Consider the following 22764-nt stretch of genomic DNA (forward strand, 5'->3'; position numbering starts at 1 on the left):
CCACTGGCATCCATACACAAGCATGTGTGTGCCAGGCCAAGTCATAGAAGACCCTATGGCAAAGAACATGGATGCAGAGTAGGTAAAGAGAACTTGAAGAAGCTCTTATTGCTGAATTTGAAGAGATAGTAGCTGAAAAACACTCTCAAGGGGCACATTGATAGAGATTGTCCCAGATCGAGGGGCACATTGATAGAGATTGTCCCAGATCGAGGGGCCATGCTAGGAGGTGGCGTGGTCCTGCCCGTCAGAGGCCTTTTGTAGATGCCGAGACTCCGGCTGCTTCTTTGCCACAGCAGACCACACAGCACTGGGTTGTGGTTAGGGATACCAGGCACCCTCGGACCCCTGTACCTGCCCCTTCACCCACACCCCTTGTGGAGCACCCTAACCCCTATGCAGCTCTTGCCTCACAGGATGTTGATCCTTCTTTGGAGGATGAGGCCTTGCAAGCACATGATCTAGATCCCTTACAGGAGGATGCTGCATTACAGTTACACAGGATGATTGTACCCTTGAGGATGATGTTGCGCATTCGCATTGTCATGGTACCTCTCCAGTTTTGAGGACTAGCCCAGGCTTTTCCCCGGAGTGGGAGAGAGAGGTAAGGTTTACATCGTCAGATTTTCCCTCCCTTACCTATGCGAGATGTACTTCCGCCTCTTAAGGGGGTCCTTTGTCGACCACGAGATCTGGTCGTTCCTACTCTGAGTCCTTATGAGGATTGTCTCTTGGAACATTTAGGGTCTTGGGGGATTTTTCCGCATCGGCGGAAACAAATTGTAAAAACCCAGCTTCATTGTGCAGTCACAAGTGGACCTATGGATGTATTGCTCTTGCAAGAGCATAAACTGGATGCTAGTCAGTGTGGGAGATCAGGCAAGCTTCTCTCGGGACACACCTTTTGGTCACCGGCTGTTGGTACCAAGGGTGGTGTTTGTATCTCTGTTTCAGCTTTGATCTTGCCTTGCATCATCGGACATGGTGTCATTTTGCCTGCGAGAGCGCAGTGGATCCTTCTTATGCAGGGTACTACACGCATTGGTATTCTCAACCTCTATGCTCCTAACCGTAGAGGTGAGAGGATTGCCTTTTGGAAATCTCTCACTACATTGATGCCTCTTGCCGACCATTGGATTAATGGTGGGGATTTTAACATGGTTGAGATGCCAACGGATAAAAGAGGTGGACATGAGGGCTGGGTGCATCCTCTTGAAAGAGTGTCTTGGGAGAGGTTTATACTCTCCATTCATGGCAGAGATTGTTGGCATGAGGATGACATTTTGAGGAGTCCATCCACTCTTCTTTATTCATGGTCTAAGAGGAGAAAAGATGCAGGATGTATCTATGCACGGTTAGACAGATTTTATGTGGATGATTGGGTGCTTGACAGAGGTGAACATAATTTTATTGCTATATGCACCTCCAAATCGGATCATTGCCCAGTGGTTTTATGTATTAGAGATCCGAATTACCATGGATCACACCCCGTGTACACATCCCTGATCATTTCTTTTCAGATGCAGAGCTATCGCGTCGTATGCTTGATATTTGGAGATCTCATGATTTCTTACAAGCCTCAAAAAGCCTAGCCTCTGCTCTCTGTGATATTAGTGACTTTTATCACACATGTGCCCTATCTAAGAGGCAAGAAGCCTTGGACTTAGAAAGGGCTATTAGATGTAGATTGGTTGCCTTGCAGAAAGAGCATGAGAAACATCCTCATGCTCACTGGGTTGCAGATTCTTTATGTACTGTTAGGGCAGAACTTCATCACTCTCTTGAGCAACGCGCGAAGTACCGTTTCCATGCCCAGGAATCCTTTTGGACACAGATGGGTGGCGGATGTAACAAACATTTCTTTGCTTCTCACGGCCCATCTCATGCCAGAGATAGTGTCAGGCAGTTGCAGGATTCACATGGCACTCTTCACTCAGATCCTCTTATGGTTAGACAGATTGCCATTGATTTCTATCACCAGCTTCTTAGTGTTGAGCCGCATTCTGATTTGAGACAAAGGGCACAGAGGAAGGTTTGGAATCCATTGCCACATTTGATCACTGAGGAGATGTGTGCCGCTCTGGATGCCCCTTTTTCTATGCAAGAGTTCAGTCATGCTCTTCATGCCTTACCTCATGGCAAGTGTCCAGGGGAGCATGGCCTCTCACCTGATTTTTTCATTACTTTTTGGGATGAGATCGGGGCTGAGATCACATCGGTTTTGCAGGAGATGTGGGACATGGGTTCTATGCCTTCTTCTCTCACTAAGGGGCTTATTTATCTTACTCCTAAGAGCGGGGATAAGACATTGATTGGCGAGTGGAGACCTATCACCTTACTGGGGACTGCCTATAAGATTCTTGCCAAAGCAGTAAGCATTAGATTGCAGCCAATTTTGCAGGATGTCATTCATTGTACTCAGAATGGATTCTTACACGGTAGGAGCATCTTTGATTACATTTTCTCGTTTTGGGAGGCCGTCGAATGGGCTAAAGCGAGCAATCAGCCCTTAGCCATTCTGCTCTTGGATTTTGAGAAGGCCTATGATAGAGTGGATTGGGACTTCCTTGAGGGTACTCTTAGCCATATGGGCTTCTCTCAGAGATGGATCAAGGGAGTTTAAGGCATGTATCGTGATGCCCACAGTAGAGTTCTCGCTTGCGGGGTGATAGAGGAGAGCGGTTTCAGATATCTGGCTCAGTATGACAAGGCTGCCCTTTAGCCCCATTATTATATATCATAGTTGTAGAGGCCATGAGCATCTTTCTCCACTCCACTGTTGGTATTTCGGGATTGAGGTTGCCTCTTCGTAGTCAAGAGGAATTGGTTGACTCTGAGTTAGCTGATGACATAGCCCTGTTTTTGGAGGCTTCACATATATGCTTATGTTCCTTCCGGGTAGCACTAGAGGAGTTCTGTTTGGTAGCAGGGGCACTCATTAATTGGCACAAATTTGTTGGTTTTTGGGTTAGTGATTCACCGAGAGTTGATTGGGGTACAGAGCTTGGTTTTACTTGGATCAGTAGAGGATGCATTGCTAGATATTTAGGATGCCAAGTTGGGATTGATATTTCTCCTCCACAGCAGTTTGCTTCGGTACTAGAGTATCCGGAAGAAGCTCCTCCATTGGAGCTCCAGGAGATTAGATTTAGCCTCTAGAGCTTTGGTGCGACTAATCAGGTTTTGCTTGCCTCAGCTTGGTTTATTGCCTCTTGTTGGTGCTTCTCTCGTGCGTGCATTGGCCAATTGCGGAGATTGATCCACAATTTTCTCTGGTTGGGTTTGGATGGCACCTCAGACACTCGTGCCAAGGTAGCTTGGCTCACAGTTATTCAGCCCAAAAGAGGGGGGGGGGGGGGGGGGGGCTTGAATATTATCGATCCGGATGTTCAGTGCAGGGCGTTGCTTTGCAAACTTGTGATTAGAGGTTTCCTACCAGGCATTGAGCCTTGGAAGGATTTTTTCTTGTCTCAGATTTTCGGATGTACACCTAGGGTCGGGAGAGACTGGATGCCCAGCACACGTTTTTTGTTCACAGAGGCTGATACTAGGGCACCATCTTCCCCTCTTATTGCACCCATTGTCAGAGCATGGAGAAGCATGAGATCTTTTTTGCGACAAAGACTTCCTAGGTCTTTGGATGAGGCTGACCGACAACCTATTATGTGGAACGAGCTCATTAGGGATGAGGCTGGTCGGCCACTTGGTGCATCTCGTTATATGCAATGGTCAGGGTGGGAGAGATGTGCATACACAATTCTTGCTTGGAAGACCTTTAAGAGTATTCTGGAGGATCGGAGAGTTGCATCCATTCAGCATCTTAGGGGCTCTCGCATTCGTATTGATCAGATTGATGCAGCTATTCCGCATGAGTGGCTTTCTGGGACCTTTCACGGAGACTATCATCCGAGTTGGCTAGGAGTTTTTTTGAGGATAGGCATACTTCTGCAGGTCATTGCTCTCTCGGGCTAGGACGCTACAGATTGCCTCATTTACTCTATCATGCCTGGTGGGAAATTGAGGAGATGTAGTATGGAGGAGATCATCCCAGATACTAGGCTTAGTCCAGTGAGGATTGTTGGTCACTCGGGGAAGCACTGGTTCATTGACCCTTCTCCTCAGATAGAGACTCTTGGCTCTTGGCGTTTGTGGTTATATGGTGGCAATCCTATCAGATATCTTCAGTGGGATCCAGGAGAGTGGGAGTGGATTCATGCCTTCGATCCTTTGAAAAGCCTTCCTTTTTTTAGTTTCACTGTCCGGAATGCCAGGCTTCTACTCACTCGACAGATGCATAGGATCCCTACTCTCAGGCCTCATTGGGAGAGCTATGATATTTCTCCAGTGATACAGCGCAGATATTGGCATAGACTTTCGCACTCATGCAGAAGGAGCTAGATCTCTCATTTCTTTTGGTTATTCTTACATGGTGGTCTCCCCACCAATCAGTGGAGATCAGTTTTCGGTGTAGCACCTTCCTGTCGTAGGTGTGCGGCGGCAGATTCTGAGACTGTACAACATTGTTTATGGAGATGCAGCACTGCACAACAGATTTAGGGTTCTGTAGCCCAACTTATGGGCAAATTGAGTGGCCGAGCCATGCCTGTGACTTGGGGGGCAGTTGCTTGGCTCTCCCAGTCCAGTCCGCAGCTTTTTTATGAGGGCAGTGGTACAGATTCTGCTATTTTCATTCGTAGAGGTATTGCCTAGCATGGTTTATTGCAAGGTGTTCCTCACTCTGATTATACACCCCCTAGACAGAGGATTGACACCAGTTGGGAGATTATTGCCAGTACTACAGCATGGCAGATCTAGAGAGCTAGATGCATGGAGGCTATTAAGGGTGTCCAGATTTTTGGGTCTCAATGCATTAGTACTATATGGGGTGATATCATCCATACTCTTATGGCTACTTGGGCTCGCATTCAGGGGCCCTCTCGTTTTGCACAGGCAAAGCGTGTGATATTTATGCGGGGAATGGGACCGTGGCATCTTCTTTTCCTTTAGTACGACAAGTCTTACATGGCATCATGATGCTCCTCAGTGGTAGAAATCACCTTACATATTGGCGTGATTCTATTCGTTTCCGGCTTATAGCTGTGATTGTTGTATGTTTTTCTCATACTTAATAGAAGTCTCTTTCTGAAAAAGAAAAAGAAAAAGAAAAAGAAAAAGAAAAAAAGACTCTCAAGGGCTGGATAGCAGTGTAGCACTCATTTGCTGGCTGATGCAAGAAACCATGACAAAAACTATGTGTTTGAACTGGTTATGCTGAAAATTGTCTTCCTTTCCTCCTCATGAAGACGGCGCCTATTTCCCTACAAGGGAGGGAGATTATAAGTCTTTCCATTCATATAATGGGTGGCCATTGAGCCACCTCAACAGGAGCCACATCTCTCCCATGAGTGAAGAGGGTGCCTGATTTATGAGAGTTTGGCTGGATGCCATCCAATAAGTGCCCAAACTCACTTATAAGTTGTCTGCCCAGTCTTTAATGAATTGTGGATGCCCAAACGCACTTATAAGTTGTCCGGTCATACTTTAATGAAGTGTGGACTTGCAAAGCAACACATGAGCTAAAACACAAATAAGCTTAAACAAAGAGTTTAGAGTCACACCTACCACTTGTTTAAAGCCCATAAGCGAGGTCAAAATATAGATTCACGCACACAGTTCACGAGAGGGTGTCCCTTGCCCGTAAATTAGACACACATGATCTTGCAAGCAGTAAAACATTTCATGCGAAAACAGTTCCAATCATGCAAGTATGCCAAGTGTCGGAAGGCCTGCAGCTCGAGTGACAATGGAAGTAGCTGAGGGTGGGGACTCTTATCACCTGTCCAAGGGTTGCTGCTGATGAGCCCCGGAAGAATCCGAAAAGGTACTCATTGGGGAGCCCTAGGAAGCAAACTGTGACCGGAAAACCTGCCACCTTGGCCAAGGCGTCCAACTAAGGAGAGGAGCCGTGGTGCCAACACGGCAATAAAACCTGCGCCTCCTGAACAAGAAACAGGCTCCATGCAACTCGGCAAGGGCAGCAGCCGTGTTGAACTCTAGCCCGGTGTACCCTTTGCCCAGGAACTGGATGTTGGTTATTTGGCCTTGGTCGCCTATCAAGGCTGCCTACAGGAGGTCACGAAACTGCCCTCTTGTCAGTGACTGAGGAGGCGAAGAGCTGAAAGTCTATCAGATATTTTATTCCCTCTTCCCACTGCATAACAACAAACAATTTCCGCACGAGGGTTCACCTTCCAGAAGTGAAGTTTCATTCTGTTTCTTAGATCACTGCAAACCTGTAGAAAAAGAACTTGCAATATCTTACTTTAGTCTCTATTCCATGCTTCAATAGATTTTTTTTCCCCCTGGAAAAGAGATCCTTCTATTAGTTACAAAACAGAACAGCCACGCAAGTCAAGTACAAACTCAGCTCTGTAGAGGGAGTGATAATCAAAATGACAAAAAGGCGGCCCTGTGGGGTGGGCGGGGGGGGGGGGGGGGGGGGGGGGGGGGGGATGTGTGTGTTTGTGGCCACTCTAGGGGGAGGAGGCTACCACATACAATTGGTGGGCAGCCAATGGCATTTGAGGAGGATGGTGGGGGACTAGCACTGCAGGTTTCTCATCATCAGATCTCGACAGCTTTAGTTCCGGTTTGTCTTCAGTTCATTGGACTCCAAGCTCCTGCCAGAGATGAGAGATTTGCAGCAGTATTGTTGCGTGGCATATTGGCAAGCTTGCTGTAGCGAGGTCATTGAGGGCACCCCCACCCCGTTGAGGGCCGGGGCCTGGTCCTCTGTATCCCGAGGCCTGGATCCCCCCCCTCCCCCCCAGCCCTGATGAGGAGCTGTGGTGGGACCGGGGGGAGGGACTGCTGGTGGCACTCAGTAGGGGCACACTCTAGCAAGATGCCCCATCTGACGGCAAATGAAGCACTCTCCAGGGAGGCCAGAGTACTCAACTCTCTGCATAATAGGGTCTCCTCGGCAGTACTGCACTGTGTAGAATTGATCAAATTGGATCAGATTTGCATGTGTCAATAGATTTGTTCACTCTTTGGACAGATTTTCAACAAAAAACGAGAAGTAGCGCACAATCCCAAAAATGACGTCCTATTTCTTGAATCTCTGCAAACCTGTAGAAGACATTTTGAAACATCTGACTTTAACCTCCATTCTGCAGCATTGCAATATCGAGCAACAAACCCTAAAGCGACTGCTGAGGTCCACTGCAAATACTCATGGCCATTTTGTACTAGGCAAGACTTCAGATATTCCACAATGGATGCAACCAAACTATCAGGTGTTGCCTGTGAAACCTGAAAACACTCCATGGATACACAGGATTTCAAATAGCAAGTTAGTCCTGCCTTGGTCTGACTACATGTGATGTTTGAAGAGATACGATGAACATTTTGAAACACAATCACAAGCTCCTCTAGATTTCTCACCCTAGTACCACTTGGAAAAGAGCCTATGACCTACCTGATATAACACGGCAAGGGCTAGTATTGCATTTTCAGCCACACGCGGAATGGCCTCCTCTGATATTCTACAAAGAACCTAAAAACCAGAAGACGAGTTTAAGCAGGTGTAAGTACAAACAGATGCTTCATGTACAACACGATACTACCACCACAAAGACAATTGAGGCTCTTACCTGCTTCTTTACACTTTTTCATATTCATTGTCATGAAAATAACAAAAATAAAAAAATGGAATCTAAAGTCATTCAATTTGTTGCTTCTTTCAGGCATTCCATTTCAGGATGATTGGGCTCTGGATGTACTCTTAGCTCCTTCTGAGCATTCTTGTTTTATGATGACCTAACATCTCTGTTTGAAATTTATCCAATCAAGAAGTTTATAGAAGCCGAGAAGAAGGTGCTTTGAGTTGAATTGTGTAGAAATAATATGATTGGGTATACAATTGCTTGCTATAGTAAAGACGCCTCATTACAGAAGATCCACACTGTTTAAAGTGTGTTCTTATACTAAACTTGTCCTTGCAAGATTAATAAGCATACTCAAAGTCTGGTAGGTGATCAAAAGAACAAGACACTTCTCTTTTCTAAAAGACTATGTTAAGAGTAGAGATCAATGTGAATCAATCATGGCCAGGGTGGATTGGTATTAATTAATGCCCATTGCCATCACCTGTGTATGACAAGAATTAATACATGGGACCACAGAGAGAAAACAAATATTACGCTCCTCCATCAGTTCCAAAATCCTCTTCTAAAATATGAACGAGGCAGTCACTAAGGCAAGTAGGGATGCCTGCATAGGCTTCTAGATATCTGACCTTTCAAAATACCCCACGCAGAAAGATTGTCTGTGATCTCCTAGGGTAGCTATCGTTCCCTAGAGGACATAACTTTTTGTTTGTAAAAATTGCATCACATGAAGTAGAACATTGTCCGATTGTCATAGGATGATTTTAGAGTAATGCTTTTGTTGTGTTGCTTCTTTACAAGGCTTGTGTATTCTTTTTAGCATTAAATTTCTTTAGTTTGATTTTTATCTCTTTTTAGCTTTACAACGATTTGAGAAAATACTTTTTGTTATGCACAACATTTTAGCGCATTCACAAATTGGGGAACAAAATGGGAAGTGTGAGGGTAAAAGGACGAGATGTACGAGAGATCAAAGCAAAACAACACAGTATGAAATGGGTGAGTGAGTGTATATATGATGGTGAGTGAAAATATGTACAAGGGCCTTCTGATGTGAGAAGACTCTGAGTAGAAGACCAGTGCAGAAGCAAAGACGATGTCGTAGCTGAAGCATGGTTGATGAAGAAGGCTAGCGTGGATGTGAGGCAAAGGCACTTTGTGAGGTGGTCGGTGTCGACGGCTCGCGTCGGTGGATGCAGAGGCACTCCAAGGTGGTAGTGGGCAGTGGAAGCTGAATTGATGATGATGTCAATGATGATGCAGACTCTAGTGACAAGGGTGTTGCGTTACTTGAATGGTGATGAAGAGCAGAGAGGGCTGCTGTCCTGAGTGATGCAAGCTCTGGTGACGAGGGTGCTGCAATACCTGAGTGGTGGTGAGGAGCAGAGAGGGCTGCCGTCTTGAGTGGTGGAAGTGGTGCAAGCTCTTGCTGCAATACCTAAGGGATGGAGAGGAGCAGAGAGGGTTGCTGTCCTAAGTGGTGAACTGTAGAAGAAAAACGATGATAAATTGTAACAGAGAGTGGGCTGATGTCCCAAGTGGTGTACTGATGATAAAACGCTGAGGTGCTGTACTGTGTAGCAGAGAGTGGGCTGTTGTCCCATGAACTGAAGATAAAAACGCTGATGTGCTCTGTGTAGCAGAGAGGGCTGCTGTCCCATGAACTAAAGATAAAAACGCTGAGGTGCTGTATGTAGCAGAGACGGCTGTTGTCCCATAAGCTGACGTAAAATGCTAGAATGCTCTACTGTAGCAGAGAGGGCTGCTGTCCCATGAACTGAAGTAAAACACTGATGATATGTAGCAGAGAGTGGGCTGTCCCAAGGTATGCTGCTGAAGGAAAACACTGCAGATATGCTGTCAACGAAGAAGATGTGCTGATGTAAGCAGCAGCAGCAGCAGAAAGATGATGTGGTACCGGATATGTCTATGAAGTGGTACAAAAGACTAAATGAAGAGGCAATGCTATATATAGTAAAGGGGGCTGCTGGTCGGCTAGTGAAAGGGAGCAGCAAGACACAAAAAAGATGGATAAAATCTAATAAATCCAGAATAATCCAGATAAATCCCCTTTTTAGGGCTGGACAAAATGCCATTTTCAGACAGGAAGTGTATCATAGTGTGTAATTTTTAGGAATCTCACAACATCTCACCATGATATCTCACATTGTTAGAAATCCCAAAGCAATCTCTGCTCAAAATTCCAAGAATATTTGAAAATTGCTGTCAACTTCAACATGTCTAGGACTTTCGCCTCATGCTTAGCTTAACACTTTGGCCATGTATCATCCACACAATTATACCAAGGCCAAGGTGTTAAGCTAGACATGCCATGGAAACCCTAGGAAGCCCTAGGCCAGCTAAGTATGACATGGAAGCCCTTGAATGGAAGCAAACATGAAAAATCAACAAGGTTCTTATAATAGTTTGCCCTGTGAAGTCTCCCTCTACACTAATCCATCTAATCTTCATGTCCAATCATCTTTAAGAGTACAAGGTAGCTATCTTAGGCTTTGCACTAACTTTAGCAATATCTAAGAGCTACTAACAAGATTTAGATCTTGTGGTAATTGTGATTCTCACAGCCACCGACGATCGTGGCCTGACAGAAGCAGCAGCAGCAGGACCGGCCCATGTCCACGACGGCCTATACGGACAAGTGATCCTTTGGGCCCACGTAGATAGGGTGTCACTATGTGCATGCACAATCCATTCTAAGAACCAGATGTCCCAGATCTCATAAGTCTAATCTCTTCACCTGGAAGATCCAGATCAAGGATCTCCTTCAACGACATGGCGAGCTGCCATCATAGAGGGGAGATGTTATGGCTGCTTTGCGTTCTATTCTGAGGAGGATGGTAACACTACATTGTCACCATTTAGCATGACATGGATACTTTTGCTTATGTAGCTAGTTTCACACAGTTTTCTCTTTTCCATGGCTCAGTATTCATCATGAATACATTGTACTACCTTTTTGGTCTCATAGACCCTCTGGATCTTTTGAAGGTGTTCGTATATATCTTTTTTTTTTCCTTCCGGGAAAATGATCCTTCTATTAGTTACTGAGAAAACAACCATAATGGCTGAGTACAAACTTGTGCCCAAATGGGAAGTGAGTCAAGATGTATAAAACAGGAGGATGCTCTTCTCCTCTGGCTGGCTGCTCTAGGAGGAGAAGGCTATCTTATACAATGGGGGGAGGGAGAAACAACCACACGTGGTCTATGGTGCTAAGTGGGCTGGTCACCACTATCAGTAAGAAAGGGACTGTGACGTAAGATCCTTAGGAAGGCCTCCCAGCGTTTCCGCATGCGATCTGAGCCACCCTGAAGCTTCCCCCACCATCACGGAGGGTATGAATGATATCGAGCCAGATGCTCCGAACAGACTCCGCTGGTGGGGTGAGGGTGTCTTTGATGGCTTCGCTGCATCGAGCCTCTAGATGTGCCATGCAACAATACTGTTGCAAATCTCCCATCTTTGGCTAGAACTTGGAGTCCGGTTGACCTATAGGTGGAGCTGGAATTGGCACTGCAGAAATACGAAGGTGAGAGACCTGAAGGGCTAGTCTCCCACCCTCCTCCTCATATGGCATGAACCTGGAGTCCAGTGACTTGTGGATTTGCAACAATACTGCTGCAAATCTCCAATCTCTGGCTAGAACCTGGAGTCTAGTGACCTATAGGTGGAGTTGGAACTGGAGTCTGGCACTGCAGAATTACGAAGGTGAGAGACTTGAAGGGCTAGTCTCCCACCACCCTCCTCATATGGCATACGTTGTGGTCTCAGTGGCCCAAGCAACTGTGCCCCATGTAACAATGCGGGCAGCCCGATCCATAGTGAAAATGCATAGGATCCACCACTGCCAAACCTGCTGAGCCTTTGGGCAATCCCAAAGACAATGACTCTGAGACTCCTGGGGATGGCCACACCTCGGACATAACCGAGTGCCAACTCCCAAGCTCCTGTGTGCCAGCTGCCACTTGAAGAGAGTGATCTTCCACGGCCGAAAACTATCCCACATCCGCTTCCACAAATCTAAGAGAAAGCGCTCTACGAGGGCTTGGGACTGCCAGTGTCCTGATGCTGGAGTGCCCTCAACCTCTGGCTTCTAAATCCTACGGCCCAACCGTGCAGTGTATTCAAAAAACGGGGTGCCAAGTGTCTCCTCACTGTCCTTGGGACTGCCAGTGTCCTGATGCTGGAGTGCCCTCACCCTCTGGCTTCTAAATCCTACGGCCCAACCGTGCAGTGTATTCAAAAAACGGGGTGCCAAGTGTCTCCTCACTGTCCTTTGGATCATGCCATGTGCACTCTCCTGGCTCCCGTGAGAGGCCAACCTCTCCTCGGCCTCTGGGGGTAGCTGTCCGAATGTCAGCCAATGTCCAAGTGACCCAGCAAGGCCCATGCTCAAAGCTCGCCATGATACGTGCGAGCGAGCCCAGAGCATGTGACCACTAGGCCGACGGACCATGGGGTTCCAGATCAGAGGCTATTGGCGATGCTACTCAGAGGCTCCACTGCTCAAGGGCTGGCCTGAGATGATCCCAAGCACGTAATAGACTTGGCTGCAAAGCTATCCTCAAATGCTAGGTTACAGCCACGTGCCCACATCTCTGTGAAAATCCATCTCGTGCTCTCAGGCCAAGGGCCTCCTAGGGGGTGCACGCGGAGATCCTAGCTAGGAGGAAGTCCTTCCAAGGCTCATCGCTCGGAAGAAGACCTTGAACCACAACACTTAAACTAATTTAATCACTCTTAAAAAAGAAGCAACTTGAGAGCTGCAGTGCATCACCTTCCACCCACCCCCTCCCTCCCCCACCCCCCCCCCCCCCCCCGCGGTCCCCTATGCACAGCCCCCTGTCGCCTCTCTCCGTGCCCCCACCTTCGCCATCCCGCCGTTTCCTGCCTCCCCTTCTTCACCGCCTCAGGTCATGATGTTCTCCCGTATGATCCGCAACAAACCATTAGTCCCACACCAGATTATCGAGGTAGAGTTTGCCGCAGCTCCGATGGTAGTGGATGCACTCTTCCAGACAGTCACATACCTCCATTGCATCAGTCACACTCTTCCAGACAGTCACATACCTCCATTGCATCAGTCACATGGATCCCCACAAGTACCCGAGGCTTGCCTTGGAGTCCTCCAGACAGCTAGCACCTGGGGGCCACTCTGGAGTATGGTATGCACTAGTTTCAACTTGGTTCTCAGTATATGGGCTCCACATGGACCGCCTACCCCCCCTTCAATACAATTTGGACTCCCCTTTTCTTCGGCTGTCTCACAAGGATACCAACTAGGTTATCCGGTTAGATCTTCTCAGCCTCTACACCCATTGCACATGGATCACACCTCTGGAGCTCCCCACGAAGATGCACTTCTAATGAGATCACTTCCTCACACTCACTGAGGATGGATTCATCTAGCAGCCGGGCTACTTGAGTGTTCACATGTCCCATGCCATGCAGATTGCGATTGGCCAGATACGGGGTTCATCCCACCGCCTCAGAGTGGAGACAGGTAGAGCTGAGCGCATCTTCAGAGCCGGGAAGCTCATACGGAGGGCCAGAGAGGAGAGGATCTGCCGATTATGCCACAGAGGTTGAGACGGAGGAGCATTACATATGCCACTGCCCAGTATACTATGAGATCTGCGGGAGGTTTCACTGTCTATTTCGTGAGGGATTTGGTCCACTCTCCAGGATCATTGACTTCCAGGACCAGCGTTGCCTAGGCCTCTTCCTGCTTGAGCTCCGTAGACACAAGGACACCTTCTTGAGAGAGCTTCAACCCCAGCCACCCCGCCCCCTCCCTCGCCAGCCAACCATCACCAGTTTCTTCCGGACCCAGGAGATGGAGGACACCGACATAGTGGATCTTGTGGACCCTCCATGAGCTGCTTTGGACCCACCTCGCCCGAGAGGAGTTACCTCGGACCGAGTCTCCACACTCCAGCGTGCCCGACGCCCTTGGCCCCCCCGTCAACCACGATCACCTCATCAGCTCCAGATCTAGGACATGCTCCACCGCCATCGAGCTACCTTTCCAGGTGACATAGCTAAGGGAGACCCCTCGGCCATACTCATTAGCCCCATGCTTGATATTTTGGAGAGTGGTATACCATCTACTCGGAGCTGATGTTGCTCTCATGTTTCTATGTTCTTAGTATTCCATGATGAGTTTCCATGGACAGTTTTGTATCACCCCAGTGAGATAGCTATGTTTATGTTTTCTTTCTGTTTTATTTTCCATTCCATGATGAGATATGCCATGGACATTATTGTATCACTTTGGTCTCACAGGCCCATTGGGTCTTTAGTAGACGCTCTCTCTCTCTCTCTCTCTCTCTCTCTCTCTCTCTTTTTTCAACACATACCCTCTTTCCACATCTTGACTGAGTTTCACCTACGCGGGCAGCCCATTGGAGATTGCATACTCATGTGTGTACTTGGGAGTCACTTTTCAGGACCGGTCTTCTCGATGAGCCATGCTAAAGAGGCTAGACTGATGCCAGGGTATGCCTCTCTTGCTCTCACGGAGAGACGGTGCTTCCACACCCACTTCCAAGAGCCGAGGACCAAGATGTGGCTATTTGAGACCTTGGTCACTCCGGCATTGATGTATGGAGCACCCTTCTAGGCACCTGATCTTATAGCAGCCAAATGGCTGAGGATAAAGAGGCCTCAGGTCATGATGCTCTCCCGTATGATACGCAACAAACCATCAGTCCCACATGATATTATCCTAGCACTGTTTGCTGCAGCACCCATGGTAGTAGAGGCACTCTTCCAGACTGTCACATACATTGACAGGATCACTGCCATGCCCCCCTGGAGACTCCCAAGGCTCGCTCTACACTCCTCCCAGCAGCTAGCAGCAGATGGGCACAAGTCATGGTATAGCCGAGTATGCACCTGGTTCCCAAGGCAGGGACTCAGGATGGATTGCCTCCCCCCACTTTAGTATGACCCAGACTCCCCATTCATCAGGCTCTCTCAGGATTACAGGAACCCGGTGACCAGATATGATTTATTGGGACTATACATACATGATACCTGGATCACAACACATGAGCCACTCTCACACAAATGACAGTACTACATGGATACTTTCATGAGGCTTCCAGAGGATGGTTTCATACTCAGGGCCAGATATCTTGACATATACATGTCACATGCCATGCGGATTGTAGTGGGCCAGTTGCGGGTGTCATCACACCGTTTTATTGTGTTCGCTGTTTCAAACGTTTTTGTCCACAACTTCCGGAACAGCCCATAGGTAGGTGAGGGAACATTCCATCTGGCCGTTCCACATCCCGGAACGTTCCAAGGTCTTTCGGAGTGTTCCAGCATCCCTGGATGCAGTGAACCCCATTCCCACGTTCCAGATGGGCGGAATGGCAGTCCGTGGTAACTATGGCCCCAACGGCCTCCAACAATGGTGAATAAGCAAGAGGGCTCCACTAGGACATTGGAGACTAGACGACACATACAATTGGGAACTACACCATCACAGCCTTTACGAGTCACCCTAGATAGCGACCATTTGTTGTCACGGGCCAAATGCCTAAGGCACTCTCGTCCGATGGGGACCTCCACACTGCCCCCTTGCAGGATTCATTGTTCTACTTTTTGGTCTCATAGACCCATTGGGTCTTTTGAAGATGTTAATATTAGTTTCTCTCTACCTTGGTCTCACTGTCAGTCGCCCACACTTCACCATGGTCCCTGCAGCACATGCGATAGTTAACGGGGTTATGCAGCCTTGAGCTCACTTGAGCGGCAGTGCTTCCAAGCACATTTCCCCAAGCCCTAGTTGAAGGGTTGGATTTTTGACACCCTCGTCACACTAGATTTATCCGATGAGGAATGACAAGCAAGTTGAGAGGCCCCAGGTCATGATGTTCTCCCGTATGATTTGCAGCAACCCATCAGTCCCACACAAGGTTGTCCACGTAGAGTTTGCTATAGCCCCGACGGTAGTGGATGCACTCTTCTAGACAGTCACATACCTCCATTGCATCAGTCACATAGATCCCCACAGGTACCCGAGGCTTGCCTTGGAGTCCTTGAGACAGCTAGCACTGAAGGGCCACCCTAGAGTATGGTATGCCCGAGTTTCCACTTGGTTCTCAAGATATGGGCTCTGCACGGACCGCCTCCCACCCCTTGAGTACAATTTGGACTCCCCTTTCCTCCAGCTCTCTCATGAGGACACAAACAAGGTTATCCGGTTAGATCTTCTCAGCCTCTACGCCCACTGCACATGGATCACACTTTTTGAGCTCCCACCGAAGATGCACTTCTACAGAGATCACTTCCTCATGCTCACTAAAAATGGATTCATCCAGTGGCTAGGCTATTTGAGTGTTCACATGTCCCACGCCATTTCGATTGTGATTGGCCAAATACCGGTTTCATCCCACATCCTCACAATGGAGACAGGGAGAGCTGAGCGTGTCTTTAGAGTAGCGAACCTAAACGGAGATCCAAGGACGAGAGGATCTGTCATTTATGCCACACAGAGGTTGAGACAAATAACCATTACATATGTCGCTGCCCAATATACTACGAGATCCGTGGGAGGTTTCACTGTCTCTTCCATGAGGGGTTGGCTCACTTTCCGAGATCATTGACTTCCAAGAACAGGGTTTGTAAGAATCTTCTTGCTCAAGCTCCACAGATACACGGCCACTTTCTTGAGAGAGCTTTGGCCCCAGCCACCCTGACCTCTCCCTCACCAGCCAACCATCACTAGCTTCTTCTGGACCCAAGAGGAGAAGGACACCCCAACCATCACTAGCTTCTTCTGGACCCAAGAGGAGAAGGACACCCATACAGTGGATCTCGTGGACCCACCTCGTGCAAGAGGAGTTACCTCAGACCAAGCCTCCACATTCTAGAGCGCCTGACGCCCCCCCCCCCCCCCCCCCCCCCCCCCCCCCGGACGTCGGCAATAATCCCCTCATCACCTCCAGATCTGGGATGAGATCCACTGCGATCAAGCTACCTTTCCACATGATGTAGCTGATGGAGACCTCTCGGCCATACTCATTAGCCCCATGCTTGATATTTTGGAGAGTTGTATACCATCTATCAGGGGCTGTTGCTCCTCAGCAGAGGGATACTACATCTCAGACACGGATCACTACCTTCTTCCAGCCACTCAGTGGTGGGACATCCTCCACAACTCCTTCGGTCAAAACCCGGGTCACTCAGAGACGCACTATATCTACATCTACTACTAGAGGAGTGACATCAGCCCAAGCGAGAGAGCTACGATCCAGGAGACGCCCCCGCCCACCTGGCCCTTGCCCCCCAGGTCTCCACAAGACATAAATTGATGAGATCTTGAGGAGACATAGCAGATAGGACACCCCCCACATTAATCTAGCACAGATTGGGAGATATCTTGCCCCTAACCCGATGTATGACATCCTACACCTAGTCATTGGCACCGGTTGGAGCTAGATGCTTTATTGGATGTATTTACCCCCCCTCCCTCCCACCCACCCCACCGTAGTTAACCAGAGCCCTGTATGAGATTTATCTCCACATTATAGAGTACTTTGTACTTTTTTTTCTTTTGTATCCATTGAGACATGATGATGATGTACACAAGTTTTGTCTCATAGGCCGTTTTTTGGCCTTTAGAAGATGCTAATAAAATCTTTCTTTCTTTCTTTTTGAGAGAGACCTCTCGGCCATATTCATCAGCCCCATGCTTGATATTTTGGAGAGTGGTATACCATCTACTCAAAGCTGATGTTGCTCTCATGTTTCTATGTTCTTAGTATTCCATGAAGAGTTTCCATGGACAGTTTTGTATCACTCTAGTGAGATAGCTATGTTTATAATTATAATTATTATTTTTTTCAGAAAGAGACTTCTATTAAGTATGAGAAAAACATACAACAATCACAACTATAAGCCGGAAAAGAATAGAATAACCCCAATATGTAAGGTGATTTCAACCACTGAGGAGCATCATGATGCCATGTAAGAGCTGTGGTACTAGAGGAAAAGAAGATGCCATAGTCCCACTCCCTCATAAATATCACGCGCTTCACCTGCACAGAACAAGAGGGCCCCTAAATGCGAGCTCAAGTAGCCATAAGAGTATCGATGATATCACCCCATATAGTACTAATGCACTGAGAACCAAAAATCTGGACACCCTCAATAGCCTCCGTGCATCTAGCTCTCCAGATTTGTCGTGCTGTAATACTGGTGGCAACAATCTCCCAATTGGTGTCAATCCTCTGTCTGGGGGGTGTATAATCAGAGTGAGAAACATCCTGCAATCAACCATGCTGGGCAATACCTCTACGAATGAAAATAGTAGAATCTGTACCACTGCCCTCATAAAAAAGCTGCGGACTGGACTGGGAGAGCCAAGCAACTGCCCCCCAAGTCACAGGCATGGCTCGGCCACTCAATTTGCCCATAAGTTGGGCTACAGAACCCTAAATCTGTTGTGCAGTGCTGCATCCCCATAAACAATGTTGTACAGTCTCAGAATCTGCCGCACACCTACGACAGGAAGGTGCTACACCGAAAACTGATCTCCACTGATTGGTGGGGAGACCACCATGTAAGAATAACCAAAAGAAATGAGAGATCTGGCTCCTTCTGCATGAGTGCGAAAGTCTATGCCAATATCTGCGCTGTATCACTGGAGAAATGTCATAGCTCTCCCAATGAGGCCTGAGAGTAGGGATCCTATGCATCTGTCGAGTGAGTAGAAGCCTGGCATTCCGGACAGTGAAACTAAAAAAAGGAAGGCTTTTCAAAGGATCGAAGGCATGAATCCACTCCCACTCTCCTGGATCCCACTGAAGATATCTGATAGGATTGCCACCATATAACCACAAACGCCAAGATCCAAGAGTCTCTATCTGAGGAGAAGGGTCAATGAACCAGTGCTTCCCCGAGTGACCAACAATCCTCACTGGACTAAGCCTAGTATCTGGGATGATCTCCTCCATACTACATCTCCTCAATTTCCCACCAGGCATGATAGAGTAAATGAGGCAATCTGTAGCTTCCTGGCCCGGGAGAGCAATGACCTGTAGAGGTATGCCTATCCTCAAAGAAACTCCCAGCCAACTCGGATGATAGTCTCCGTGAAAGGTCCCAGAAAGCCACTCATGCGGAATAGCTGCATCAATCTGATCAATACGAATGCGAGAGCCCCTAAGATGCTGAATGGATGCAACTCTCCGATCTTCCAGAAGACTCTTAAAGGTCTTCCAAGCAAGAATTGTGTATGCACATCTCTCCCATCCTGACCATTGCATATAACGAGATGCACCAAGTGGCCGACTAGCCTCATCCCTAATGAGCTCGTTCCACATAATAGGTTGTCGGTCAGCCTCATCCAAAGACCTAGGAAGCCTTTGTCGCAAAAAAGATCTCATGCTTCTCCATGCTCTGACAATGGGCGCAATAAGAGGGGAAGATGGTGCCCTGATATCAGCCTCTGTGAACAAAAAATGTGTGCTGGGCATCTAGTCTCTCCCGACCCTGGGTGTACATCCGGAAATCTGAAATGAAGTGGACTCTAAAGCTGTGAAGGATTGCACACATCTGATCTGCAAGGGCACAGATGCCACCAGAGCCAAGGTGTCACCAACTGTATAAGCTCTGTAACTAATGGTCCTCACTTCTTACTTAAGATTTCACACACCACCAAAAAAAAAAACTTTGAACTTTTTAATTCACAAGATACATTTTTTGAAGAAAGCCACAAAAAGCTTATAAACTTGTTAGCCTGAACGAGACCCATGACATGGGCACCATTGGGGCTTGGTTGCAGTCAGTACACAAACAAGAGAAGATAGACTTGCACCCCACATGCGGGTAGTAAAGACTTTACTGTAACAAGAACTTTGCTAATGAGTATTGAAGATACCTTGTCTGCCAGAGACACTACCTTCATGAGATGGATAGCAGCAGTGTTGTCCAGGTTGCTGGGTGTATCTGAAGCATTATCAATGCTTCTTCTCTTTTTCAGCCATTCCATTATAAAAGGGAACCAGGGATCAACGTACAGCAAGGCCAAAATCAGGTTTCCTTGTAAATTTATGTGATCAGCAATCTCAAAGAACTGCTGCTCAAGATCAGCTTCCCATTCCTGCAAACTCTGTCATCAACATCCAAAAGGAGGATCCTAAGTTAAAGACAGTAGGTGGCTGAGAATGGTTCAGGAAGTAAGGAAGCCAGGCACAGCAACACAAAGCAATATCCTGATCGAAACAAGTCCTTGGAATGCAAATACCTTCCTAAGCAAGGATACAACCCTTACAGTTGCGAACATACCTGAAGAGTATTTTTGGTCTGAACTTTGCTACTTTTCAAACCTAGATGAGCTTGCTGATGAAAAAACTTAAACAGCAAATATGCAGCTGGAGACTGCATTGCGAAACTTCCATTCTGGACTGCCATGTACCTTGAGTCATTAGTTTGAAGAGCAAGAGGTGACTAAGTGCAAAGATCAATCAAACAAGCACTTTGTCCATGATTTGCTAATTTTTGCTTTTATTATAAACACCGCTAAACTTATCAACGGGGAAGGGGCCTATCCACACAATGCACAGAGTAGATGCTGCACTTGTAAACAAACACCAGCGTACCTGATGCAGATAATATGTGTGGAATTGCAGTGATTATTTTTCCTACTTTATTGTCCATGCGTTTCACATCCTCATGACCTCTACGCCTAAACCTGCAAGTTGGCTACTTAAATATTTGAGATTAAGGACCAAAATCAGAAACAATAACTTTAGAGACCTTAGACTGCACTTACTTGAACTCTTGGTGCAAAAACTTAATAACTAGTTTCTCACAAGCTCTGAGTACTTCTGGTTTTACTTCAGAAAAAAGAATCTGGACCCGACTCCCTCTGGCATCTTCCAAGCTTACATTTAAGTCATCAACCTGAATACACATGATCATCTATAACAGTGAATTCATGAATTGATGATTGTTATAAGCAGTTTCCAAAGATCTATATCTAGATTTTTTATAAATGAAACATTGCATTTCAATGCTGACATGTCCTTGACTATGATGATGTCAAAAACATTACAAGAGATATCTGTCCAGGAGAGCTCCTTTATCATTATATTAACTTTGCTTTTACAAGAAGAGTAAAAGTGCGAACCACAAGCTCTATTGCAGTGAGACTATCTATCTACTATCTACTATCTACTCTACCTCCACAAAATGGAATTGTAAAAAACCCCACGAATTTTCAGTCATGAGAAGTTTATGCTTCATCTTTCCAAAATATTGGGATTGCTTCACGCTTTAGATTTGTCCAAACTCTTGTGATGATTGCTGTCCTGATCATTCTATGGCCGAATCTTAGATATGGTCATGTTTAAATAAATCAAATACCCTATAGGGATGGGGTGCCTACTCAATCCCACTCTCAAGTACGTGTTAAGAAACATTGTATTGACACTTCATCTTCGAATCATACCAGAGTGGAAGAAAATATGTTTTAATAGAGTTTTGAACTTAGTAACCAATGATTGGGCATCCCTCAGATCACTGAAGGTCTAAAAACCATCAGCTTCTTCTTTGTGATCAAAGGCGTTTCTTTTACTTTTAAAAGGAATAAAAGGAACTACCAGGGCCAGCTTCATGGGATCCACAAAACATAACTATCTACCTTTGACAGGTAAGAGATCACTACCAGCAACAGCAAAGTAGTATTAAGCTGACACTTTATGTTATGAACAGTGAAAAGAGAGTATGGCAACATGATCACGCACTCAAGATATAAAGTGTACTCAAGAGAGATCCTGCCTACCCATATGCTCCCAAACCTATGGATCAAACTCTAACAAACATCCAATAAAATCCTCCCGTTCTTTTTGATTATGCATGTTTTAACATAGCTGCCCCAACATGCTGCCAGGTCCACCTTGTTGAAAGTTGAGCATGTTCTATCTTTAGGTGTGTTCTTCATTAAGAGCATACACAAGAACCCATTAATAAACTTCTTATACACCATAAACCGCAGTTATGCTTCCAATAATGTGGTGTAAAAATAATAGTTGCATGAAAACTATATCTTGACTATCAGAAACCTCTTAACACATTTCTTATACAGCCTTCAAAATTGATTGCAAGTAAAATGAGTAACTGAATCCCAAATGACAGTTCGGGCCAAGATTAAGAATCAATTGAACAAGATTAAAACTGAAGGCACATGATGCAATAGGGAATGCCTTTATTGCACAGTAATGAGAGAAAAACAACATACAACACTCAACAATTAGACAAAAAACCAGCAAGCAGCAATTTCCAGACTGCTAATTTCAGCAGCTTGACTACTTGCAGCATTTAAACTGGCCAACCAGGATCAGTCTTTTCTTGTTGTGAACTGCAGTGCTTGTAAATTGTCTGCAGGTATAATGTTTTATTTAAAGACAGAAGAACATACACTTTGAAAAGGAAGGACAACATTACTACATAAACCTTGATATCAAGGTTTGTTAAATAAATAACAACAGACAACAATGAAGCCTAACAGTCCGATCTGTATGTCAGAAATGCACATTCCTGTGTAACTAGCTTCTACGATTAGACATGGTCTATCAATTTCTTTGTCTGCTGTAGAGGAATTGAAAACATTTGGTTTATCAAGAGTACTCAAGTCGAGTGGTCTTGCCTCATAGCTTGAAAGTGCCTTTAATGCCTTTTCACGAACAGTCCACCACTTACAATCCAATTCCTCATCAGCATCAGGGATTGTAGCAGCTTTCCATAGAAATTGAATAATCATATGCGCAGTATCTGAATAAGCGGCAGTATCAAGTGCTCCATTCTGTAAAAAGCAACATAAACTTCACGACAGTGCACTTTGTAGTGAGTACCCCAAACTTGTATAATGAACTGAAACAAAATTAATACAAAAAAGCTTCACAACTACATCGCACTAAGAAGAACGCACAGAATGTTTCTTTGAAAGCAGCAATGCACTAGATTTTTGAGACTTCATTGCAAATGTAATTCAACGATGATTGAAAGGCCAGCAAAATTGCAAACAGCTGTGGAAAAACTACCCATGTAGAAGGGT

At 46.3% G+C, this 22764-nt stretch overlaps 1 protein-coding gene across 4 annotated transcripts in view; it reads right to left on the reverse strand.

Annotated features, from left to right (window-relative positions):
- Positions 1–22764, reverse strand: part of RST1 (ARM repeat superfamily protein) — a 182724-nt gene that overhangs the window by 25930 nt on the left and 134030 nt on the right. The window contains exons 13-19 of one of the 4 annotated variants that reach the window (XM_086800403.1): positions 22357–22531; positions 20482–20612; positions 20309–20400; positions 19995–20113; positions 19609–19809; positions 7481–7558; positions 7132–7314 (exon numbers count right to left, since the gene is read on the reverse strand). In XM_086800403.1, the coding sequence (XP_086656529.1) occupies positions 7132–7314; positions 7481–7558; positions 19609–19809; positions 19995–20113; positions 20309–20400; positions 20482–20612; positions 22357–22531 (979 nt within the window). Of the gene's footprint in view, positions 1–7131; positions 7315–7480; positions 7559–19587; positions 19819–19994; positions 20114–20308; positions 20401–20481; positions 20613–22356; positions 22532–22764 lie in introns of all 4 variants that reach the window. The other 3 variants (XM_086800401.1, XM_086800402.1, XM_086800400.1) reach the window with 3 other exon arrangements.

Source organism: Cibotium barometz, chromosome 7 (assembly GCF_041138505.1).
Source record: "Cibotium barometz isolate CiBa-2024 chromosome 7, ASM4113850v1, whole genome shotgun sequence".
Lineage (NCBI taxonomy): Eukaryota > Viridiplantae > Streptophyta > Polypodiopsida > Cyatheales > Cibotiaceae > Cibotium > Cibotium barometz.